Raw genomic sequence first — 19910 nt, 5'->3', positions numbered from 1 at the left:
TTGAGTCGGACCACAAAGCGTTCACTCCCTCACCTGAGACAGCCACCAACAAACAGGAAATGACTTGGGGTTTCCAAAACTTGTTTAAGAGGCTTGTGGGAATTTTCATGGGAAGTACACTGAAAGACTTTGATGTTTCCAAGTTAATTTTCCCTTTCAAGGAAGCAATTCTTGGATGAGAATGACAGGTATGGCTAAAGCAAAAACAGCTCTATCCTAACCAGTGCTGGCGGTCTCTGTCTCACTTCCTGTCCAGCCACCAGGGCTCACACTACTCTGTGGCCAGGGAAGGGGTTGGAGGCAAGGTCAGGATTTGCTGACTGCTCGCAGGGCAATGCTCAGCAGCAGGTAGCTACATCATCAATGACCTGTGAAAGGCAGTGAGTCACTGAGGACAGAGGCTAGAAATGATACCAAGTAGGAAATCTGGATATTACCATATTTTTAAAAATGTATTCGAGATACAAAGATATGTATGTATGTGTACATATATGTGTGTGGAAGAAGTGGGAGAAGCGAGGGAAGCAGGGAAGTAGAGAGGGAAGGAGAAAGGGAGGGAAAGACAGAGAGAAGTGCTGGGGGGAGCGGGAGAGAGATAGGGAGCTCTCATCTACTGTTAAACACCCTTGGTGCCTGCAATGACCAGGACTGAGCTGGCCAAAGTCAGGAGCCTGCGGGGTGATCCATGTCTTCCATGAGGGTTACAGGGACACAATCACTAGAGCTATCACTGCTTCCTCCAGAGGTCTACATTGGCCTAAGACTGGAGTCAGAAGCTTAGGCACTCAGACATGGGGTTACACACCTTAAGTTAACAATCTGAATGCTCATCCTATAAAATTGAACATAAATTATGATTCTTCCACTTACTAGCTGTTCAACCAACTGAAGCTGAATCTCCATTTTCCCATCTAGAAAATGGGATTTTATTGGCCCTCTTATTAAATATGTATCAAATTAGGAAATGAATGTCATATTAACTGTCTTATTAGAGAAGTTCAAAAGTGATGTTTTTCTTTTTTTAAATTCATCCAATAAACTATCCTCCTGTCTTCATTAACTTTTTGTTTTATATTACCTCTTCTCTACTCTAGGTCTGTTGAAGAGAACAGATGTGGAGCAGCTATGTAAACCCCAGGTCTACCTTTCTTTATGACTCTGGCACACTCTCAAGTGCCCAACGGCTCCCTCAGCAGTGGCACACTAGGCAAGGTGACTCAGTCCAGGGTGAGTTTCACTACCCTGCACGCCCTTGGATCTGGAATCCGCTGTGTGCTGTGCTGCGGCTAATGGAGCGTGCTCACAAGCAATATAAAACAGTATTTAAAAAGTGTGAGTGCTCTGTGCATGCCTCACCATGAGAAGTGGCCCGGCTCAGGTTTGGGGAGTGTGTGAGCAAAGCGGCCCTCTGACAGCTGCCTGAGCCAAGGACTGTTATATGTGTATGAGGTTGTCCAGACAAGAACACCCAACCCACCCAAAGACTCATGAGAAATGTGGCCTTTTGTCTTAGCCCACTGCATTGTGAGATGGTTTCTAATTGCTGCGAAAAGATAATTGATGCTGGATCTCCAATAAAACATCAGTTTGACCATATGTGTGTCCTCAGAACAGTGGTTAGAGACAAGCATGACGTGGAGAAATGCCTCTAGACATTGAACTTTATCACAATGACCTTGTGTTTGTGTGTGCCTATTCAACACTGACTCACGGCGTGCCAAGAACGTAACAGAAGTTACTACACACAGAAACAAAAAAGAGAAGTAAGAGAAAAGGAGATTTGGAAAAGCAAGGAAGAAGAAATGGGGGCTGGGGGAGAAAGAAATGAGAAAAAAGGGAAAGAATGAAGTAGACGGCCTGTGTGAAATGAACAGAGTGACATGTCCCTCCTGCCCTTGGCCTCTTTGCTCAATTACGGGATTGTTGACAGCAGGAAATTAAAAATTCAGCTGTTATTAAAATAGGAATGGCTGATTCTGATCAACTTTTTGTAGCAGTTCATTCAGTCCAACCAAAACCCCTCCAACACTAACCTCCATTCTTTCTCCAGTGATCATGACAGTATGAGAAATTAGAGCACCCACTTGGCCCTTTCTGAAACATGTTTTCCCTTATTTTGGATATGCTGTTTTAGAATAAAATTCTGTTTCTCCAACTAAGGGCATATTAGAACATTCCAAAGTGGGAACGAAAGGAATCAGATTCAGCCGCAAAGCCCCAGGAAGTCCCGTGGTATAGCAAGGCAACACTGCCCGACTCACGTGTCGGTGAACTTCCTGCGAGGATGTGTCACCAGGGCCGGCAAGCCACTGGCAAAGGCTGGCTCCCGGAGGATCTGGTACCTCACAGCCCTGCAGCCAGAGCACAGAGGGCTTTGGGGCTGAGAAGTGAGCAGGGCCGCGTCTATCTCCATCCGCTCATCGAATGTGTAAACCTTCACGCCTGAGACCTTCCCTTCCACGTGCAGCTTGATGGTGAGTGGAGTGTCACAGAAAGTGTCCAAGGGGCCCAGGTGCACAGACTCCTGGTGTTCCAGCAGTATTTCTGTATCGAAGAGCGCCTGGGAGGAGTCCATAGACAGGTAAGTCACCCACAGGGTGAGGGTGTCCGCGTGCACCGGGTGTTGGAAGCGCAGCTCCAGGCTGCAGCCTTCTGCAGGACAGGGCACCGTCATGTTCATGTGGTACAGATGGAGCTCAGGGCTCCAGGCCTGCAAGCTGGGCTCGCAGGGTTGATCCACATCAGGAGGTCCTGGGGAAGGTGAGCAGACACAGGGAAGCCGCCATCAGTGATCAGAAAATGACTAGTAGGTCAGCGCTTAAGTACAACCAACTAACGAGGTGAGAATGTATAAAATAGCATGTTCTTTGTCACTCAAACACCTTTGTATGATGCCTGTTATCGGGGACCTGGGAACAGGGCTGTCCCAGAACTCAGATGAAAGCAGGAGGCTGCTGCAGACAAGGGAGGTGATTCCCTTTAAAGATCTAAGGGCAGAGCTCGGTGCTGCGGTGGGGCAGGAGCTGCCGGTTGGGACATCTGATTCACACATCAGACCACATTCTGGCATGTCTGTTTCTGATCTAGCATCCTGCGCATGCATCCTAGGACATTCTGGCACCTGGAATCCTGGGCTGCTGCATTTGGAACTGCTTCAGTCCTGACTCTGGCGGATGTCTGGGGAATGAGCCAGCAGAAGGATGATCTCTCTCATCTGTTCACTCGCTTTTGACTCTGTCATTCTGTTTTGTGAGTAATGAAAATAAATGCATAAACATTAAAAATAAAGATTGGGGCAGGGAAGTTGCATGGACTTAGTATATTAGTAATGTATGACAACTGGATGCTCCTGGAACTCGGGTTGATCTCAGACTTCACTATGCTCCTTACAGCAATATCAGGAAGCTTCTATCATTCCTAAGATCTGATTTTAGTGGTCCTTTCTGTTGACTTTAGTTTTTTCTTAAACCCACACCTTGAAAGTACCCCGCCAGGCCCAGCACAATAGCATAGTGGTTAAAGTCCTCGCCTTTCATGCCCAGGATCCCATATGGTCACTGGTTCTAATCCCAACATCCCCGCTTCCCATCCAGCTCCCTGCCTGTGGCCTGGGAAAGCAGTCAAGGGTGGCCCAAAGTCTTGGGACCCTGCACCCACGTGGGAGACCCAGATAAAACTCCTGGCTTCTGGGTTTGGATTGGCTCAGCTCTGGCCATTGCAGCTGCTTGGGGAGTGAACCATCGGACAGAAGATCATCCTCTGTGTCTCTCCTCTCCAATAAAAATAAATAAATCTTTAGAAAAAAAAGAAGAAAGTACCCTGCCAGTTCAGGTGTGAGTATGCAGACAACAGCTTGGGGGAAACTTCAGGCAGGAAATATGCACACATATCATTGAGAGGGGAAACAAATGGAGATTCCATCATCAAGCATAAATGTAACATTAGGAAAAGAAATAATGGAAAAAGGAGAGTGAGAAACACGGGAAGCAGGGAGGATAGGAAAGTCGGATCACTGCACTCTAAAATCTGTGCTGTGAAATTCGTTCACTTTATATAAATAAAATCTTTTTTCTTTTTCTTAAAGATTTATTTATTTTTATTGGAAAGTCAGATCCACAGATAGAAGGGGAAACAAAGAATCTCTCTGTCTGCTGGCCCATTCCCCAAGTGGCCGCAACAGCTGACACTGAGCCAATCTGATCCAAAGCCAGGAGCCAGGAGCCTCCTCAGGGTCTCCCACATGGCGCAGGGTCCCAAGGCTTTGGGCCGTCCTTGACTGCTTTCCCAGGCCACAGGCAGGGAGGTGGAAGGGAAGTAGAGTAGCTAGGACACAAACTGACGCCCACATGGGATCCCTGGGAGGGATTCAATGGGAGGAACTTAGTCACCAAGCTACCATGCCACGCCCATAAATGACAAAATTATAAAAATTATACATATATTAATAGCACACATACTCCAAGTAAGGCGGCATGAGAGGAATTGATGAAAAAAGGGTTAAATTAGGAATCAATGCAGTTAGGCTCCTGTTCATACTGTGTCATTAACTCTCAGCTGTGTGAATATGTACTCTCTTTCAGTCTTTATGTTCTCTCTTATAAAACAAATACTCCTGATGCACTTCTAAAATTCCATGGAAAATGGAATTAAATGGTAAATTCATTTTGGTGGAAAAAAATCAAAATTCATGCATAGCTTTTTTTGTCATATGCATTTCCATGAGCTTCATGAAGATCCTCCTGTCAAATCCATGCCTTACTTGTTTCTATAGAAGAGATAGACCAAATTGAGCATTTGCATCTGAAAAGGTAGAATTATCGAGTCCCACAAAATTTGGAAAATAAAGACTTTCTGGAGGAGACATGTTCAGTCATGTGGGGGGATGCACATGTGCCCATGTGTTGATGCGATGTGTTCCGCCATGCTTTCTGTGTATACTCTGACGTCACTCCTCAGTTCATTCAGCAGATCAGGGCTATGCTATCTCTCTTAGACGCAGTTCTCAGTGTCAGCAGATTAGTGTTAGGTACGTAGCACTCAGTTTCAGAGGCAGAGTAAGTGAGAGACCAAGATCGTCCCCTTTATATCAGACAAGGGAAATGGATGCAATGATATGTAGATGAAGGGATGCAAGGTACAGTTTCAAATGATGATGATGTCCTTGAAGAAAAATGACGGCATTTAAGGAAATAGAGAATTACAAGATGAGACAGGAAGCTATTTTATATTATGAAATTAGAGAACTTTTCTTCATGATGTAGTCAAGCAGGGAATACACCCAGCTCTAGTTTCTAGTTCTCATAACACATAAAAAGTGTCTGGTGGTCAATGAGTATTCATAACATATTATTTAATGCATACATACATATTAAAGATATATCTTGTTTTTGTTTTAAATTAGATTATTTTGATCATATTTGTATATCCATGTTTTTATGACTGCTTCACTGGGGAGTCAGTTTTTGTTTTGAAAGTCAAATGTACAGAGAGAAGGAGAGACAGAGACAAAGATCTTCTTCCATCCACCGGTTCACTCCCCAAGTGACCACAAAGGCAGGAGTTGAGCCAATCTGAAGCCAGGAGCCTCCTCCAGGTCTCCTAGGCAGGTGTGGGGTTCCAAGGCTTCGGGCTGTCCTCTTCTGCTTTCCCAGCCCACAAGCAGGGAGCTGGTAGGGAAGTGCAGCAGCGGGGATATGAAATGGTACCCATACAGACTCTGGTGGCATACAAGGTGAGGACTTTAGCCACTAGACTACCATGCTGGGTCCTCAATTATTTTTATAGTGTGTATTTTAAATATGATACTTGCACAAGATACAGCTGCATCTTGTAATTTGTCTTGTGTGGTACTGACATGCAGAGAGAGACAGAAAGTCTTCCACTCTGCTGGTTCACTCCCCAAAATGGCATTGATGGCTGGAGCTAGGCCAGGCCAGAGCCAGGTGCCCAGATCCTGGAGCCTCTCCTGGAGCCAAGCATCCCTTCCACCTGTTTCCCAGGCACATTAGCAGACAATTGGATCAGAAGTGGAGCAGCTAGGACTTGAACCAGTGTTTATATGGAATGCCAGCAATGGCTTAACCTGCTACACTATACTGTTTGCTTTTAGCTTTTCAAAGCAAAAGGATGCAAGCATTTCTTAATAGAATTTTCTAATGCTTACTCCCAGTACAAGTAAAGGCCCTTAGAAACCAACTCGATACCAGCACTGCTCATCAGATAGGGTTTTATCTATCTATCTAAAAATAAAAGTGACAGAGAGACACATTCACACACTCACATGAGAAAGACAGATAGACATAGAGAAAGAATGAGAGGAAGAGAAGGAAAGAAAACGAGAGAATTTTCTCTCTACTGCTTCACTACTTATGTGCTCAAAGCAGTCAGTTTGGGGCAGGCCCAAACGAGGAGTCATGAACCACACCCAGGTTTCCCATCTCAGGAACTCAAGTGCTTGGCCCACCTTACGCATCCCACAGGCATTAGCAGGGAGCCGTGTTAGAACTACAGGACTTTAAATCAGGCACTCTGATAAAATATTTTTATGCTTAAAAGTTGGCTTGGTTTGCCTTAAGATACAGCACCAGAATCAGAACCCAGAATTTCTAATTATTTCAACTCCATCAAAAAACTGTGAAATGTTCCAAGTATTAAAAATTTTTAAAATGCACTATGTCAGGGAGTTAAGCAGGTGTTACACTACCAGCACAGGACGATCTGTTTGCCACAGTTAGAACCTCTTACGAAGTGCCATTCTCTGAGTCCAATGTTGTAAATTTTATATTAGCTTCTCCTTTTTTCCTTGAAAACTCTTATTTAGAAAAAACTGGGTACAATCAGTCGAGTAAATTGTCTCCCTTCGGATTCCTCCTTGGCATTCTGTCACTCTAGTGCCTGGGAACCCAGTGACCAACTTCTCTAACTCTCCATCCACCTGTTGCAGGGGCCATAGAATCAGACCATGTTTATCTCGCTGCTTTTCATGGTCAAGGCCTTAAGTCAACTCAAGAAGGTCTGGGTCCAATGCATCGTTTTTAGGATCTTAATAAATATAAGGAAAATGTTTTAAAAGGTGATGACTGAGTGAAGAGCGATGATGGACAAAGTAAAGTCATTCATCACGAGGTGCTAAACATCATGTCAACAGCTTTTCTGGATCGGAACCAGGAAAAGCTACATGCTGTAATTTGTCTCATGGGGTACTGATATGCATATAGGAGTGAGTATGTGACTGTTTGAAGAGCTGAGGGAGAGACAGGAAAGGAGATAACAAAAAACATCTTTCCTGTTTGAGAGCCTAGCTTAAATCATACCCAACGCACAACGAGTACCAGTGATTTATAGAGTCATAAAAGAGCGTAGATGAGAACAGTCCGTGTGGAACACCTAGTTCACCCTGCTCCCAGCCAGCCTCGCTCAGCCAGTGCATGAGTGCTCCCTGCAACGTGTTCTGTGTTGCTGTTTTGATGAGCTTGTGGCAAGGCTGTTCCAGGGCCGGCAGACACGTGTGACACCACAGGCTCCAGGTATCTCCCCATAAAGACACCACCAGAGCCAGGTGATGTGTCTTTTACTCCCCTGGAAGTGGCCTCAACACAGACGTGGGCTTGTACACTGAGAACATACAGAACACTCAACACACAGAGGCTCTAGGCAGTGAGTCTTTCAAGGCAGTGGAAGGATCCAACCAAGCATATCACACACACACACACACGCACACACACACACACACATATCACCTTTCTCCCATCGTGACACTGTTTCATACCTTCCCTACTTCCCCATTTGGTGTCTACTAGGGCAAAAGTTCAAAATCCAAGATACTTTACCCACAGCCTCCTCTGGGGTCCAATAACCTGAAGAGTCACACACCCGTCGGGAGGAAGCCATGTGCACATATTGACGGAAAGTCCCATCTTCAGCGCAGGAGCCACACACACTGCCTGTTATCCTGGGAAAAAGAAAGGTTGGGGATGGGGGAAGGTCATCAGAAGAGCAAGATCAGAAAATCAGGAAGGTCTTTGGGAAGGGTGGGGTGGTTAGTGAGGGCAACTTTGAACACAGCTATTTCTGAATTTATTTTCTTAGGTAGACCTCATCTGTGCAGGATTCTTCATGATGTGAAAAGCTCAAGGTCCTAAAGCAGAAATATCTAACAAGGGTGGAAAGGAGGCCTGTGCACATGGAAGTGGTCAGTGTGCACTAGAGACGACAGGAAGCATCAAGTAATTACAATCTGGATGCATAAACACAAAACTGCTTCTATACTGACCACTGACCCTCAACACGTCATTCAAACGTCCCTTGTATTTCCCCTACTAGCCAGAGAAATTTTCAGAAGAGACCTACTGGGTTCTTATGACTGAAAATTCTTACTTTTATCACCTACACAATACTGGAGCTATGAAGTCCCTGGGCCGTCCAGATGTGAAGCTCCTTGCACTGTTCTCAGTGCTCTGCTGTGATCCCAACTTCTCCCTGGTCCAGCTCCCTCTTCACTCACTACGGGTGCCTTATGAATTCTGCATTTGCAACACCACAAACACACCACTCTTTCACAAATGCATCATGTCTTAGGCAGAGTGCTGTGCCTCATACCGTTCTTTCTACTGCCAAATCACCTCCCCAAGCTTTTCTCTTCATCAAACTTCTCTTCATCACACGAGAGCCAACCTTACAGAACCCTTGCAGTAGCACCTTAGCCTGTGTCCTCTGTAGGGACATCGCTCCCTGCTCTGTGCACCCAATGGAGCTTCTGGCTCCTGTCTTGGAATACCAGCATGTGGTGCTGAGAATTTCCACTCCCATTCTGTCCTCTCCCTGGTTTCTGAGTAGCTGCAGACCAGTCTGTGTTTGCTCTGGACACTCAGCAGCCAGCACAAAGACTGGGCTCAGCAGGCCCTCTGTGAAGGCCTGTTGGGGGGATGGCCGTGAATGGATTGATAGTCTGTGAGGAGCGCTCCTGGCACTTGTTTGGGAGTAACAAGCAGAGAGAGGGATAGCAGTTAAATAAGCAAGCAGGAAGCACTTTGCGAGGATTGCTTTTGATGCCTAAATCTTTCTAGGACTCGAAGTGTAAAAATTAGGAAAAAAATAGAAAAAAAAAAATAAAGGCTTCAAATTGGAGCCTCCCAAAAAGTGAAAGGAGAAGAGTAATAGAGTGGTCTAAAAAGCCAGATCACTAAATAAGGGTCACAGTTTCAACAGCAGCTCCCACTTGTTAAGCACTTCACACACACACACAGCATAGCACCAGTGTATGCTTTTCATGTTTCTAATCACTGCAATAACCCCATGTTTACCAAAGAAGAAGACTGGGCTCAACAACCCTAAGAAAATTGCCTAAGGATGTAAGTTCCTTAATTCTTTGGAACAAGTTCTCAAATACCATTTAGTATCTAGCACTTTGGCAACCCCGAGGTGTAGTTTAGATTCAACATCCCCGACTCCAGTCAGCACACACTTCTAGCGTAGACACGACTCCAAACCACATTTTCCTGATGCACTTGGCCCTCCCTGGGTTGCTGTCGAGTGCGTAGCTGGGACTCCTCTCTGACATAAGGATTCCCAATACCGACTGGGGTGCAGTAAACATCACTCCAAGCATGACACAAATTGCTGGCTATCTGACGTGAGTCCCCAGACACACGTGTTGAGAGACCTCAAAACGGTGGCCCAGCTAGCTGAGCAGAGGGAGCAAACTGCAGCCTTTTCTGTCGACAGACTCTCAACAGGCCAGGAGTGATGTCTGTTTTATCGTAACGTTTGTACCAGAGAGAGAATTGAAAGATTAAATTGTTTACATGTGTTACATAAACTGATGTAAAACTCTGGGCTGCACATACCCATGGAGGACTTACTGTTCAGCCAGTCCAACCAGAGCTGCACGGGGTCACACTCGCAGGAAGATGGTTCTTACACACATTGCATAGACGTGTGTTGACTCACAAACGAAGCTGGTTGAGCCTGGGAACTGACGACTGCAGGGACTACTCTGCAGCATTGCAAGGACTAAGCAATGTTACACTTGCAGTGAGCTCCAAAGACAGGACAGCACTTGGACAAGGATTCGCTGACTCTGTCCCCCACTTGACTCCTGTCCTCTCTCTCCAGGCTTTCAGCAAAGCTGGGGGACACAACGTCTACACCAGTGTCACCCAGTTCCTGAACCCGGGCCTGACTTGAACAATGAGAGTGACACAGAGAACAGGGACTATGTACAACTAAATTCAAATAAAGCTTCTATTCTGTGTTCCTCATTTCAGATTGTCAATGGACTCTAATTGATCTGTATTCCATGATGGCATCTTGGAGCAGGCCCCCTGTGTTTCTGCATGCCTCAAATTTCTCAGTTTTCTAACAGGAATTATCATACTACATGGACTGCACAAGACAAGTGCTGCCAAATATGCATAGAACAATTCTTCCCGTAAAGTAGGACCCCAGGGTAGGTGCCAGCTACTCTGTTGCCACAGCATATGACAGAGTCCTTGGCACAGGTCACACAAGGGGTTGGGTCCTTCCAAGGGGTTGGGTCCTTCCAGTTAAACCATACTTCTCCCCTTTTTGTCTACCAACTGTCAGATGCCATGCTTTTACTTGGCTTTTTCTGCTTTTTACAAACATTGCCCTGATATCCATTTAGCCTAATATGAAAAAGAAGAATGACAGCTGATTACATTGATTTTTTTTCAACAAGCCTGTATTAAGTGTTTTTTATTGCAGACCAGGAGGCAAAGATACAAAAAATAGGTGTATCCTCTTCCCAAGAAGTTGCCAATTGAGTGGGACTAATGGGAAAATGATTAAACCATCGCAATATCGACAGAGGCTAAAAGGGGGCTGCATAGGGTTCAAAAGCATGCAGAGGAGGTCTAAGATGTGTGCTTACATGTCAGATACCCACCCTCATGTACACAGTGTGATAGCATGAGCACCCAGACACCCCCCCAAGAACATGCCTCTCCCCACCCAACCCTCCAAGAACAACGTGCAAGTAGCCAGCCTCTGCTCCACCCACATGCCACGGAGAATGGCCCAGTGAGCCAGGCTGGACAAATGCCCTCTTAGTTCACCAACTTCTTTATCCCATCAGATAGGCCAACCTTTTCAGGCTCCTTGCTAAGCAGAGAACTTTGTCTCACAGGACAGCCCCGGGCTTCTGAGCTGAATGGGCAGACTGCACGAGGCAGTGCTGCCTAAGCGTAGATCTCCCATCAGAATCTGCCTCAATTTACACGTTTCCCTTTCCTCACATGGAATGAAACAGAGAAAATGCACCAGCTCACCTGTCATACACGTCTCCACTGATAGGAGGCAGCCAGTGGACGGTGAGGGACTTGTGAGTCTGCCCAACGACCACAGGTGGGATGGGAATAGGAGAGGGCTTCCGGCTTTGACTCCATTGCTGATATACAAGGTCCAAATAGCAGTGCATTCGGGCCACCTGGTTGGGGGTGAAGCTGTCGGTGCAGTCGTCATCTGTGCAGACACAGAAAGGAACACAGGACAAGCACAGTTTAACCTGCGAGATCTGTCCACATGGGGAGAAATCACGTAAGTTCATAGAGGAGTGTCTAAAAGTTAGCCCAACACCTTGCATCCAATAGGCATATACTTTCTCAGTGGGGGGTGGGGGGGTGCAGGTGGGAAAGGCAAGAAGAATTCATTCCTTTCCAGAAAGCCTATGCATTGGGAGTGGGGAGATAAGGCAGGGACATTTGGCTGTCTCCAAAGAGGAACAGCTTTCTTTCTTCCTTTTTTCTTTTTATTTTGAATTTTAATTTTGAACTTTGAATTTAATGGTACAATTCCATAGAGCCTGGGATTCGACCCACCTACCCCTGCCAACTTCCCACCCCCTGACTGATTTCCCCAATGTATACATATTGTTATAACAATATAGTCATTCATAAGGAGCTTTACTTCCATCAGCCAGGACAGTTTTCTTAATGCTGGGCTGGCCTAGGGTGAGACTTGGGCTCTGGCCCACACTCACTGATGCATGCTTACTCAGCAAACCACAAGATGGCAGTGTTTCAACAGATGGCTTTTTTTATTTGTGAACACTTGGGGAATTGCAGACACCTGCTTTATTGCGCAGGCCTGTCAGTCAAGGTTAATGATTATTCAGTGAAGACACTCAAGGGGAAATTAAACCAAAACACGGAGGAAGAAATAGGTCTGGGACAGACAATCCACCTTGCAGATCAAGTGTAAAAACAGTTTGAAGAGCCACCTTGATCCCGAACATCCCCTGACCCATCACTGCCAGACTACTCCTTCAGAGTAAATGCCTAAGAACAAAGTTCTAGAAGTTGGAGGCATCTCAGCTTTGACTTTGCTCCTTTTACCATCCAAAATAGAAACAAGTTTTCTCCTTTAACCTAAGTTAGAAGAAAATCCAGTCAAGAGACACCTGCATGCCTCAGTATTTCCTCAAGTACTTTACAGACACTACAAGGAATGTCACATAACAAACACACTCTCTGACACAAATGACTCCATGGAAATCCTCGTAACCCCAGGAAAGACCCAAGTGGGTCTCAATATTTAAAACAAAAAATCAAGACAATTGTAATACCTGTGTAGCTCATGTAGTTGCGGAATGGAGCCCCTGGGAAGTGAATGAAGCCACACGTATCGTTGGCGGGCTCTGGATCCTGGCACAGCTTACTCTTGGGGGTGGGGGCCGTGTCGGCGCACAGGTCTCCTGTTTCCATGGACGGCACCGTCTCCCTGCAGGGGTCGTCACAGGATTCCCGTTCACTAACTCCCTTGAACACGTGATAGAGTCCCAGGACATGTCCCACCTCATGAATCATGATGTTGGTGTGGCCAGGCATGCCATAATACGCTGGATTGAGAACTACGCCACCTGCAATGGAAGGTTTGGGGGAAAAAAAAAAATCTCTGAGCATAGAAGGAATAGCAGCCCATCAATCTGTAATTATTATTTCTGATGAACATCGGTTGCTTCATTTTATCCTCTAACATGATACTGTGACATCTGCTGGCATCCAATAATTAATTGCCCTGCTCTCTTGTCTCAAATACCTTTGGACTAATTGATAGCTATTCCTTCAACCTGTATCATGAGTAAATGCTGTGCAAGAGGCAAGGGAATAAGATACGCACAAAACAACATGACAGAGCCAAGACTCTCAGCCCATTCTGCATATTCAAATTACCTGGGTAGGGTGAAGGTAGGGACGCTGCACCTTGGAACAATAGCATCCCATATCAAGGAAGTTAGAAAAGTCCCAAGTCCTTTGATCCTGATGCAGCTTCCTGTGCTGTCTTTCCACGTGGTGATGTAAAGTTTTGGGTGGCATAAGTTGGACTCAGTTTTCCAATTTTGGGGACTTCCGCATTGATCAAAACGCAGGGATTTTGCGTGTTGACACAAACAAGCAATACTGCCTTAAGTCTTGAAAAGGCTGTTTGCCAAATCCTAAATGTTTTCCTCTATTATGGTGTGCCAGATGTCTCCATCATTCCCTATGTGATTCATGTCAATATGGTTTCTTTGTTCAGGCACAGTTAAGTTTGAACAATAAGAAATAAGTAGGAGCACAAGCTGTCACCTATTGAGTCAGAGCTGTTGGATAGTCTTTGCTTCTGAAAGTACACTAAGATCCAAGCTGTGGGGAAGAGCAGTTACTCCACAAAGATGTAAGTGTACATGCAAATACCTTTTTGTAGCTTCTCCCTATGTATTGATCTACTCACTCCATCACGAGCACTTACAGATCATCTGTTGTATCTAAAGAATGCTATGCATGCATAGACGCCACAGGCCTGAGTCAGACTTTGCTCATTTCCACATGCACTTCTGTGTGTGCTCAGCACCAGCAGTCTATGCAACCTGACCACATCTAAGTATTTGGGCATAATCACAGCATTGGTCCTTCATCACTGGATTCCCTGCCCCAGCTCTCCTTCATGTCACATGTGTGTCTGTACTTTCTACCCCTGGATCTTCCACCTTATCTCTAACCTTTGGCGATCACTAAGTAGGTTTATATATGTCCAACCTAACGCTTTTACATAGATCAATAACTGGGGATTCCAATTTGTGGAACATATGGTAGGTTTTTATTTTTATTTAAAAAAAAATGTTGAAGGTCTTTATATGCCATTTCACATAGAAATTTCACCAACCAAACAGGAGAGATCTAGTTTTTCCACATCCACACCAGCACTTAGTATTGTCTTTTTTTAGTTTAGTTTTACTGTTACATTTATGATAACTAATCATGATTTTTCTCTACATTTTTCCAGTAGCATATGAAGTTGAACAACTTTTCATAAGCCTCTTTTCCTTTAATTGTTACTATTTTATTTGAAAGGGAGAAACAAAGACAGAGTTATCTCCCATCACAGATTGACCCTTCAAATGCTTGCAAAGGCCAGGGCTGAGCCAGACCCACAGCAGGACGTGGCAACTCAGGCTGGGTCTCTTTCTGATGGGATGTTGGGATGCAGCTACTTGAGTGACCACTGGATGCCCTCTGAGGAGGCATGCCAGCAGGACGCTATATTCCGGAGTGAACCCAGACTTGAAACTTGGCACTCCTTTGTGGGATGGCAGTGCTCCAGATAGCGCCTTGACTGCCATGCCAAAGCCCCATCCTGAAGCGCCCGTTCCCACCTGTACATCATCTCTGCTAAAGTCTTGTTTCTGTCTGCCCATCTCCAACTGAAATGCTTATTACTTGGTTTTGAAATTTCTTCACGTAACCTAAATAAAAGTTCTATTACATAGCTGATTTTCAGGTATTTTCTCCAAGATTATCATTTTTTCTTGGAAACTTTTTATTTATTTATTTTATTTTTATTGCAAAGTCACTTATACAGAGAGGAGGAGAGGCAAAGAGGGAGATCTTCCATCCAATGATTCACTCCCTAAGTGATCACAATGGCTGCAGCTGCACCAGTCCGAAGCCAGGAGCCAGGAACTTCTTTCAGGTCTCCCACATGGGTTCAGGATCCCAAGGCTTTGAGCCATCCTTGACTGCTTTCCCAGGCCACAAGCAGGGGACTGGATGGGAAGCAGAGCTGCCAGGATTAGAACTGGTGCCATTAGGTTTGCTGGTGTGTTCAAGGCGAGGACTTTAGCTGCTACTCCACCGTGCTGGGCCCCTAAACTTTGTTTGTTTTTATTTCAACTTGGCATGTGACACTTGAGTGAATTATTTCAACACATTAATACAGAGTATAAAAATAAAACCAGGACATTAGTATTTTCAAGTCTTAATTTTTGATAAAGTCCAATGTATCAATTCTTATATGTCACGCTTTTAGTGTCAGATCAGAATACTCCCTGCCTAGGCTTGTTCTAAACATTTTTTTTTCATACAGTTTTCCTTTTTACTTTCAAACCTTTGATTCGTGTTGACTAAATTCTGTACCAGTTATGAGGTTCGGGTTTGTTTTCTTTTGCCCATGATGTCCACTTGCTGTGATAACATTCATTAAAATATGATGATTGCCTTTTGTTACAATATATATGAAAATGCTAGCTCTTATATTTCTCATAGAGGCAACATATTTCTTGTCTATCATAAATTTGCTCTCAAGTTCAGCCAAGAAATGATTATCAATCCCTCCCTCCAAATCTCCACTAAAACTTAGTCATTGTCCTTTTCTTCTCATATTTCATTACCTATTTCTGTCTTCATTCGTTGATTTCTATATACTCTCCAATCAGATTTCCTAAGTTGAGTAATTGGATCATAATATTTTTTCTGAATATAATTTGCTTGTATATACCAGCAGTTGTGATATGCCATTATGTCAAAATATTTTTTTAATATTTTCCTGTTTTCATTATGATTCATTCCTTGAGTCTTGGGTAATATATTCCTTAATTTTGAAAGACTTGAGTATTATCTAGTTTTTTTTTTTAAAAGATTTATTTGTTTTTACTGGAAAGGCAGATTTGCAGAGAAAAGGAGACAGAAGGAAAGATTTTCTATCCACTGGTCCACTCTCCAAAAGGCTGCACCTGCCAGACCTGACGTGATCTGAAGCCAGGAGCCAGGAATGTCTTCCAGATCTCACATGCAGGTGCAGTATCCAAGGACTTGGGCCATCTTCTATTGCTTTCAAAGGCTAAAATCAGGGAGCTGGGTAGGAAGTGGGTAGGAAGCAGCCAAGACATGAACCAGTGCCCACATGGGATTCCGGGACTCGGAAGTTGAGGGCTTAGCTGTTGAGACATCACACCAGGCCATCATCTAGTCTTTTTTTTTTTCTATTTTTTTTTTTACCTTAATTCATTTCCTACCATATGAGCAAGCAAAATCTTTGTAATAGCTCATCCTTTGAATTTCCATTTTGGCACAGAACTCTTTTGGTAAAATTACATTGCACATGACAATGGGGGATACATCAATTTATGGTAGATTCTTTCTGGCTATCAATGTCCTTTTGCCTTTCAAATTAATAAATAAGGACCTGACGCAATAGCCTAGAGGCTAAATCTTCACTGTATATGCTCAGGAGCCCATTTGGGTGCCGGTTCAAATCCCAGCTGCTCTACCTCCCTTCTGGCTAGATGCTTGTGGCCTGGGAAAGCAGAAGAGGAAGACCTAAAACCTTGGGACCCTGCACCCACAAAGAAAGCCTTTATTGTTTGTTTGTTCTCCTTCTCTCTGTAAAACTGACTTTCCGATTCAAAGAAAATAAATGTTAATAAACAAATAAATGTATGTTTCAAAGCTCATCTGTTGTCCAATGACTTACGTATGTTATGTTGAAGACTCGGCATGCCATTTTCATTGGTGCTGTTTTTAAGCTAACCTATCTTTCTTCTTTAAGCTACTTTGAAATATCTTATTGCTGATGTTGTTTTCAGCATCTTTGTCATAATTGTTTCAGATATGATTTCAGTTTACCTGTTGAGTTAAATCAAGCATCTTGAATCTATAGCTTGATATGTCTTGTCACTTTGTGCGATTTTTAGTAATGATCTCCTTGAATATTACTCTGCGCCAAAATGCTACTTACTCTTAATGCAAACTCTGTTTTAAGCCATTTTTAATCAGGTTTCAAAGTGTACTATGCCACTTACCTTCTTCTTCTATCACCTGTTCACTCTGAACTTCAAAATCTCTAAATTTTGTATAATTTCCTAGCTCTTTAAATTGTTCTGCTAAAAAGCTCATTTATTTTTTTTTTCTTTTTAGTTATTGGCATTCAAGCTCCCAAATCTTCATAATAATTATGTGGGTTTTTTTTTTTTTACATTTTATGTGACTTAAGTGTCTTTAACCCAGCATCATAAATTCTAATCTCTATCTACTGTTTAATTCTTTTGTTTTATTTTGCATTGCTTGATCTTGCTCCTGGGACAGCTGATCAGTTTTTATTGATTACCAACGCACATTTACAGTCTGTTAATGATGTTGTCTTTCTCCAGAGAATATTTATTTTCCTCTTGTTAGGCAAAATCTATGCAGACAAACTCACATCTCAACACAAAGCCTGAGATGCAAGCTCGAATTCAGGCTATGTGTAAGCAAGACTGTGTACATGTGTATGTCTGTCTGTCTGTATGTATGTATGTGAAAACCAGTGGGAGAATAGAGCACACATACAAAGAAAGATAGAGATCTTTCTTTTAGCGCCACCTTCTTCCGATGGTGGCAACAGCCAGGGCTAGGACCTGCTGAGGTCAAGAGCAAGAACTACACCCAGGGCTCCCAACTGGGTGATCCAAACATTTGGGACATCATCAGCTGCCTTCCCTGCCTTTCTGACACATTATCAGGGAACTCAATTGGATGCAAATAAGCTAGGATTCTAACCAGTGCTCCAACGTAGGATGCTAACGTTATAGGCATTAGTTTAGATGTACTTTTTTTCCAGTGTTACCCACTCCCTCTTACGGCTGCTTTTGATGAAAACAACTCAAGTCATCTACATTCACTGTTAGAAGTTTGATCCTGCAGTCTAGACATCACTACCATGAAGGCCTTGATGATTCACATACAAATTTCACCTGGAAAGCATAGAGACTTCTTCAGTTTGCCTGTCAATCTTGGAAGAGGGTGAGTGAGACCTATGGATCTCCCCTGTCAAACTTTCTGGAAACTTGGAGTTTTCTTTTTTTCATTGAAACTAGCTGCCATGAAGTATATTCTGTGTTTTTATGTCTCTTGACAGATCCAACAGAAATCTTCATTCCACCCAACAACCCAATGATCTATTTAAATTAATCGATGAGTAATCTGAATACATTCTTGTCTTGAAAGGGATCCCCAGAAATCAAAGGTCTTTATTTGGAAGTAACAACTTTCTTGACTTGATTGGCTCAGGTCACCATCAGCATTACAAATGTCTGATTTCTCATGTACTAAGATCTATACAGTTCATGGTGAAAAGATGGCAGGGCCGTAAAACCAGAGCAGATACGGTCTACCAATGAAACACAATGAAACACAACTCTACACGCTAGCAAAGCAAGTTGAATACTTGATTATTTTCTCCACTGCCTGATATCTGTACCCATTCTAGACCTCAATCACATTTACTTCATGAGTTTTTATGCTTTGCTTCTCATTTGTACAGTGTTTTTTCACCTTTTGCTATTCTACCATGGACCTCCTTTGTTCCCTGGTCCACCACACAAGCTATTTAGTTGTTCTGAATGTTAGCTGAAAATTGCTTGGGTGTTGAAGTTCTCTCTGGACCTCAAGTCGTAGCATATTAGGGCAACTGCTTATATTTCCTCTGTCAGTTCAATTTGTGTCCTAGCTTCCGATGCACAGTGATTTCATCAATCCTTGGATTTGACACATTACAGAATTATGTAATGTTCCTTCATTTTTTCCTCCCTGCTTTATAATTTATTATTTAAATTACTTATGAAATTGCTTCTGTCCTCCATAATCATTTTGCCACCATGAAAGATTCCTCCCAATTATGATACTTCATTTTAAAAATAATTTTTGGTAGAATTACAAGACTCCTTTAAAAGCTATATAAATTTGTATGGAATTATTATTCTGTCATTATGTTTATGAAACTAACTCATTAACCCTTGTTGGTTTGCCAGTAAGATCTGCTTATAGCAGTAAGATATTGTAAAAGGGATGAGTTTTCACAAATACTCAGTAGCTATACCAAGTGTTAAGAAGTTTGGGTGGGAAATGCAAGCTCCACCCACCGTGAGAGTCCACCAGCTTTCTGACAGAGTGGCATAAATCAAGCGTATCTGTCTATCCATCTTCTTGACGGCTTCCCCCCTTGGGGAATTATAAATTATAAATTGAATTATAAATTCAACCTGAATATCTGCCACTGCTTGATCGAATTCCACTTCTCTGCACTGAAATATTTTGACAGTCTTTTTCAAAAGCCATCCTTACCTCAAAGCATCTAATCATTAAAATAGCAGTATTTTTTCCCCTCTTACACTCATTTTTTTAAATCAAACTTACATTCTCAAATCCCCTTCAGATTTCCTTCTTGTTGTTGTTATGGTTTTCTACCAAATTTGGTCTTTGTTTCACTTACCAAGGTGGCTGACAGCTTCCTTGTCCCAAGGCCAGGTAGCAGCACCGGCAAGGTCTTCCCGCACTGATGTGGCAAAATAGACGTTGAGGAAGTGAGTGCTGTTGAGCTGCAATGTCTCCTTCAGTTCCTTAACACTCATGTATGCCCTGGGAAGCACACACAACGAGAAAATGTCACACCAAAGCACTGATACTTCCAGAGGACAGAACGAAACCCATCAGATTCTTAGGACATTCCAAAACATCACTGGCTTTGCAGGGGCACATATTAGACTGCCAGGATTTTTTTAAAAAGAGTATTAGGAAACTCAAATCATGCCTTGCCAGGTAAAGTCACCAAGGAGATGGAAGAGTCTCTGCATCTCTCCATATATACAACACATGTAT

General features: G+C 43.4%; 1 protein-coding gene across 1 annotated transcript in view; it reads right to left on the bottom strand.

Moving 5' to 3' along the window:
• PAPPA2 (pappalysin 2) overlaps nucleotides 1-19910 on the bottom strand; it is a 226694-nt gene that overhangs the window by 127539 nt on the left and 79245 nt on the right. The window contains exons 3-7 of the mRNA XM_040984308.1: nucleotides 19525-19670; nucleotides 12584-12877; nucleotides 11289-11481; nucleotides 7830-7951; nucleotides 2262-2751 (exon numbers count right to left, since the gene is read on the bottom strand). Of these exons, the coding sequence (XP_040840242.1) occupies nucleotides 2262-2751; nucleotides 7830-7951; nucleotides 11289-11481; nucleotides 12584-12877; nucleotides 19525-19670 (1245 nt within the window). The remainder of the gene's footprint in view (nucleotides 1-2261; nucleotides 2752-7829; nucleotides 7952-11288; nucleotides 11482-12583; nucleotides 12878-19524; nucleotides 19671-19910) is intronic.

This window comes from Ochotona curzoniae, unplaced genomic scaffold (assembly GCF_017591425.1).
Source record: "Ochotona curzoniae isolate NIBS_2020 unplaced genomic scaffold, NIBS_Ocur_1.0 contig_4105, whole genome shotgun sequence".
Classification (NCBI taxonomy): Eukaryota; Metazoa; Chordata; class Mammalia; order Lagomorpha; family Ochotonidae; genus Ochotona; species Ochotona curzoniae.
Note: the sequence above shows the minus strand (reverse complement) of the source record. Positions and strands in the feature narration are given on the sequence as shown.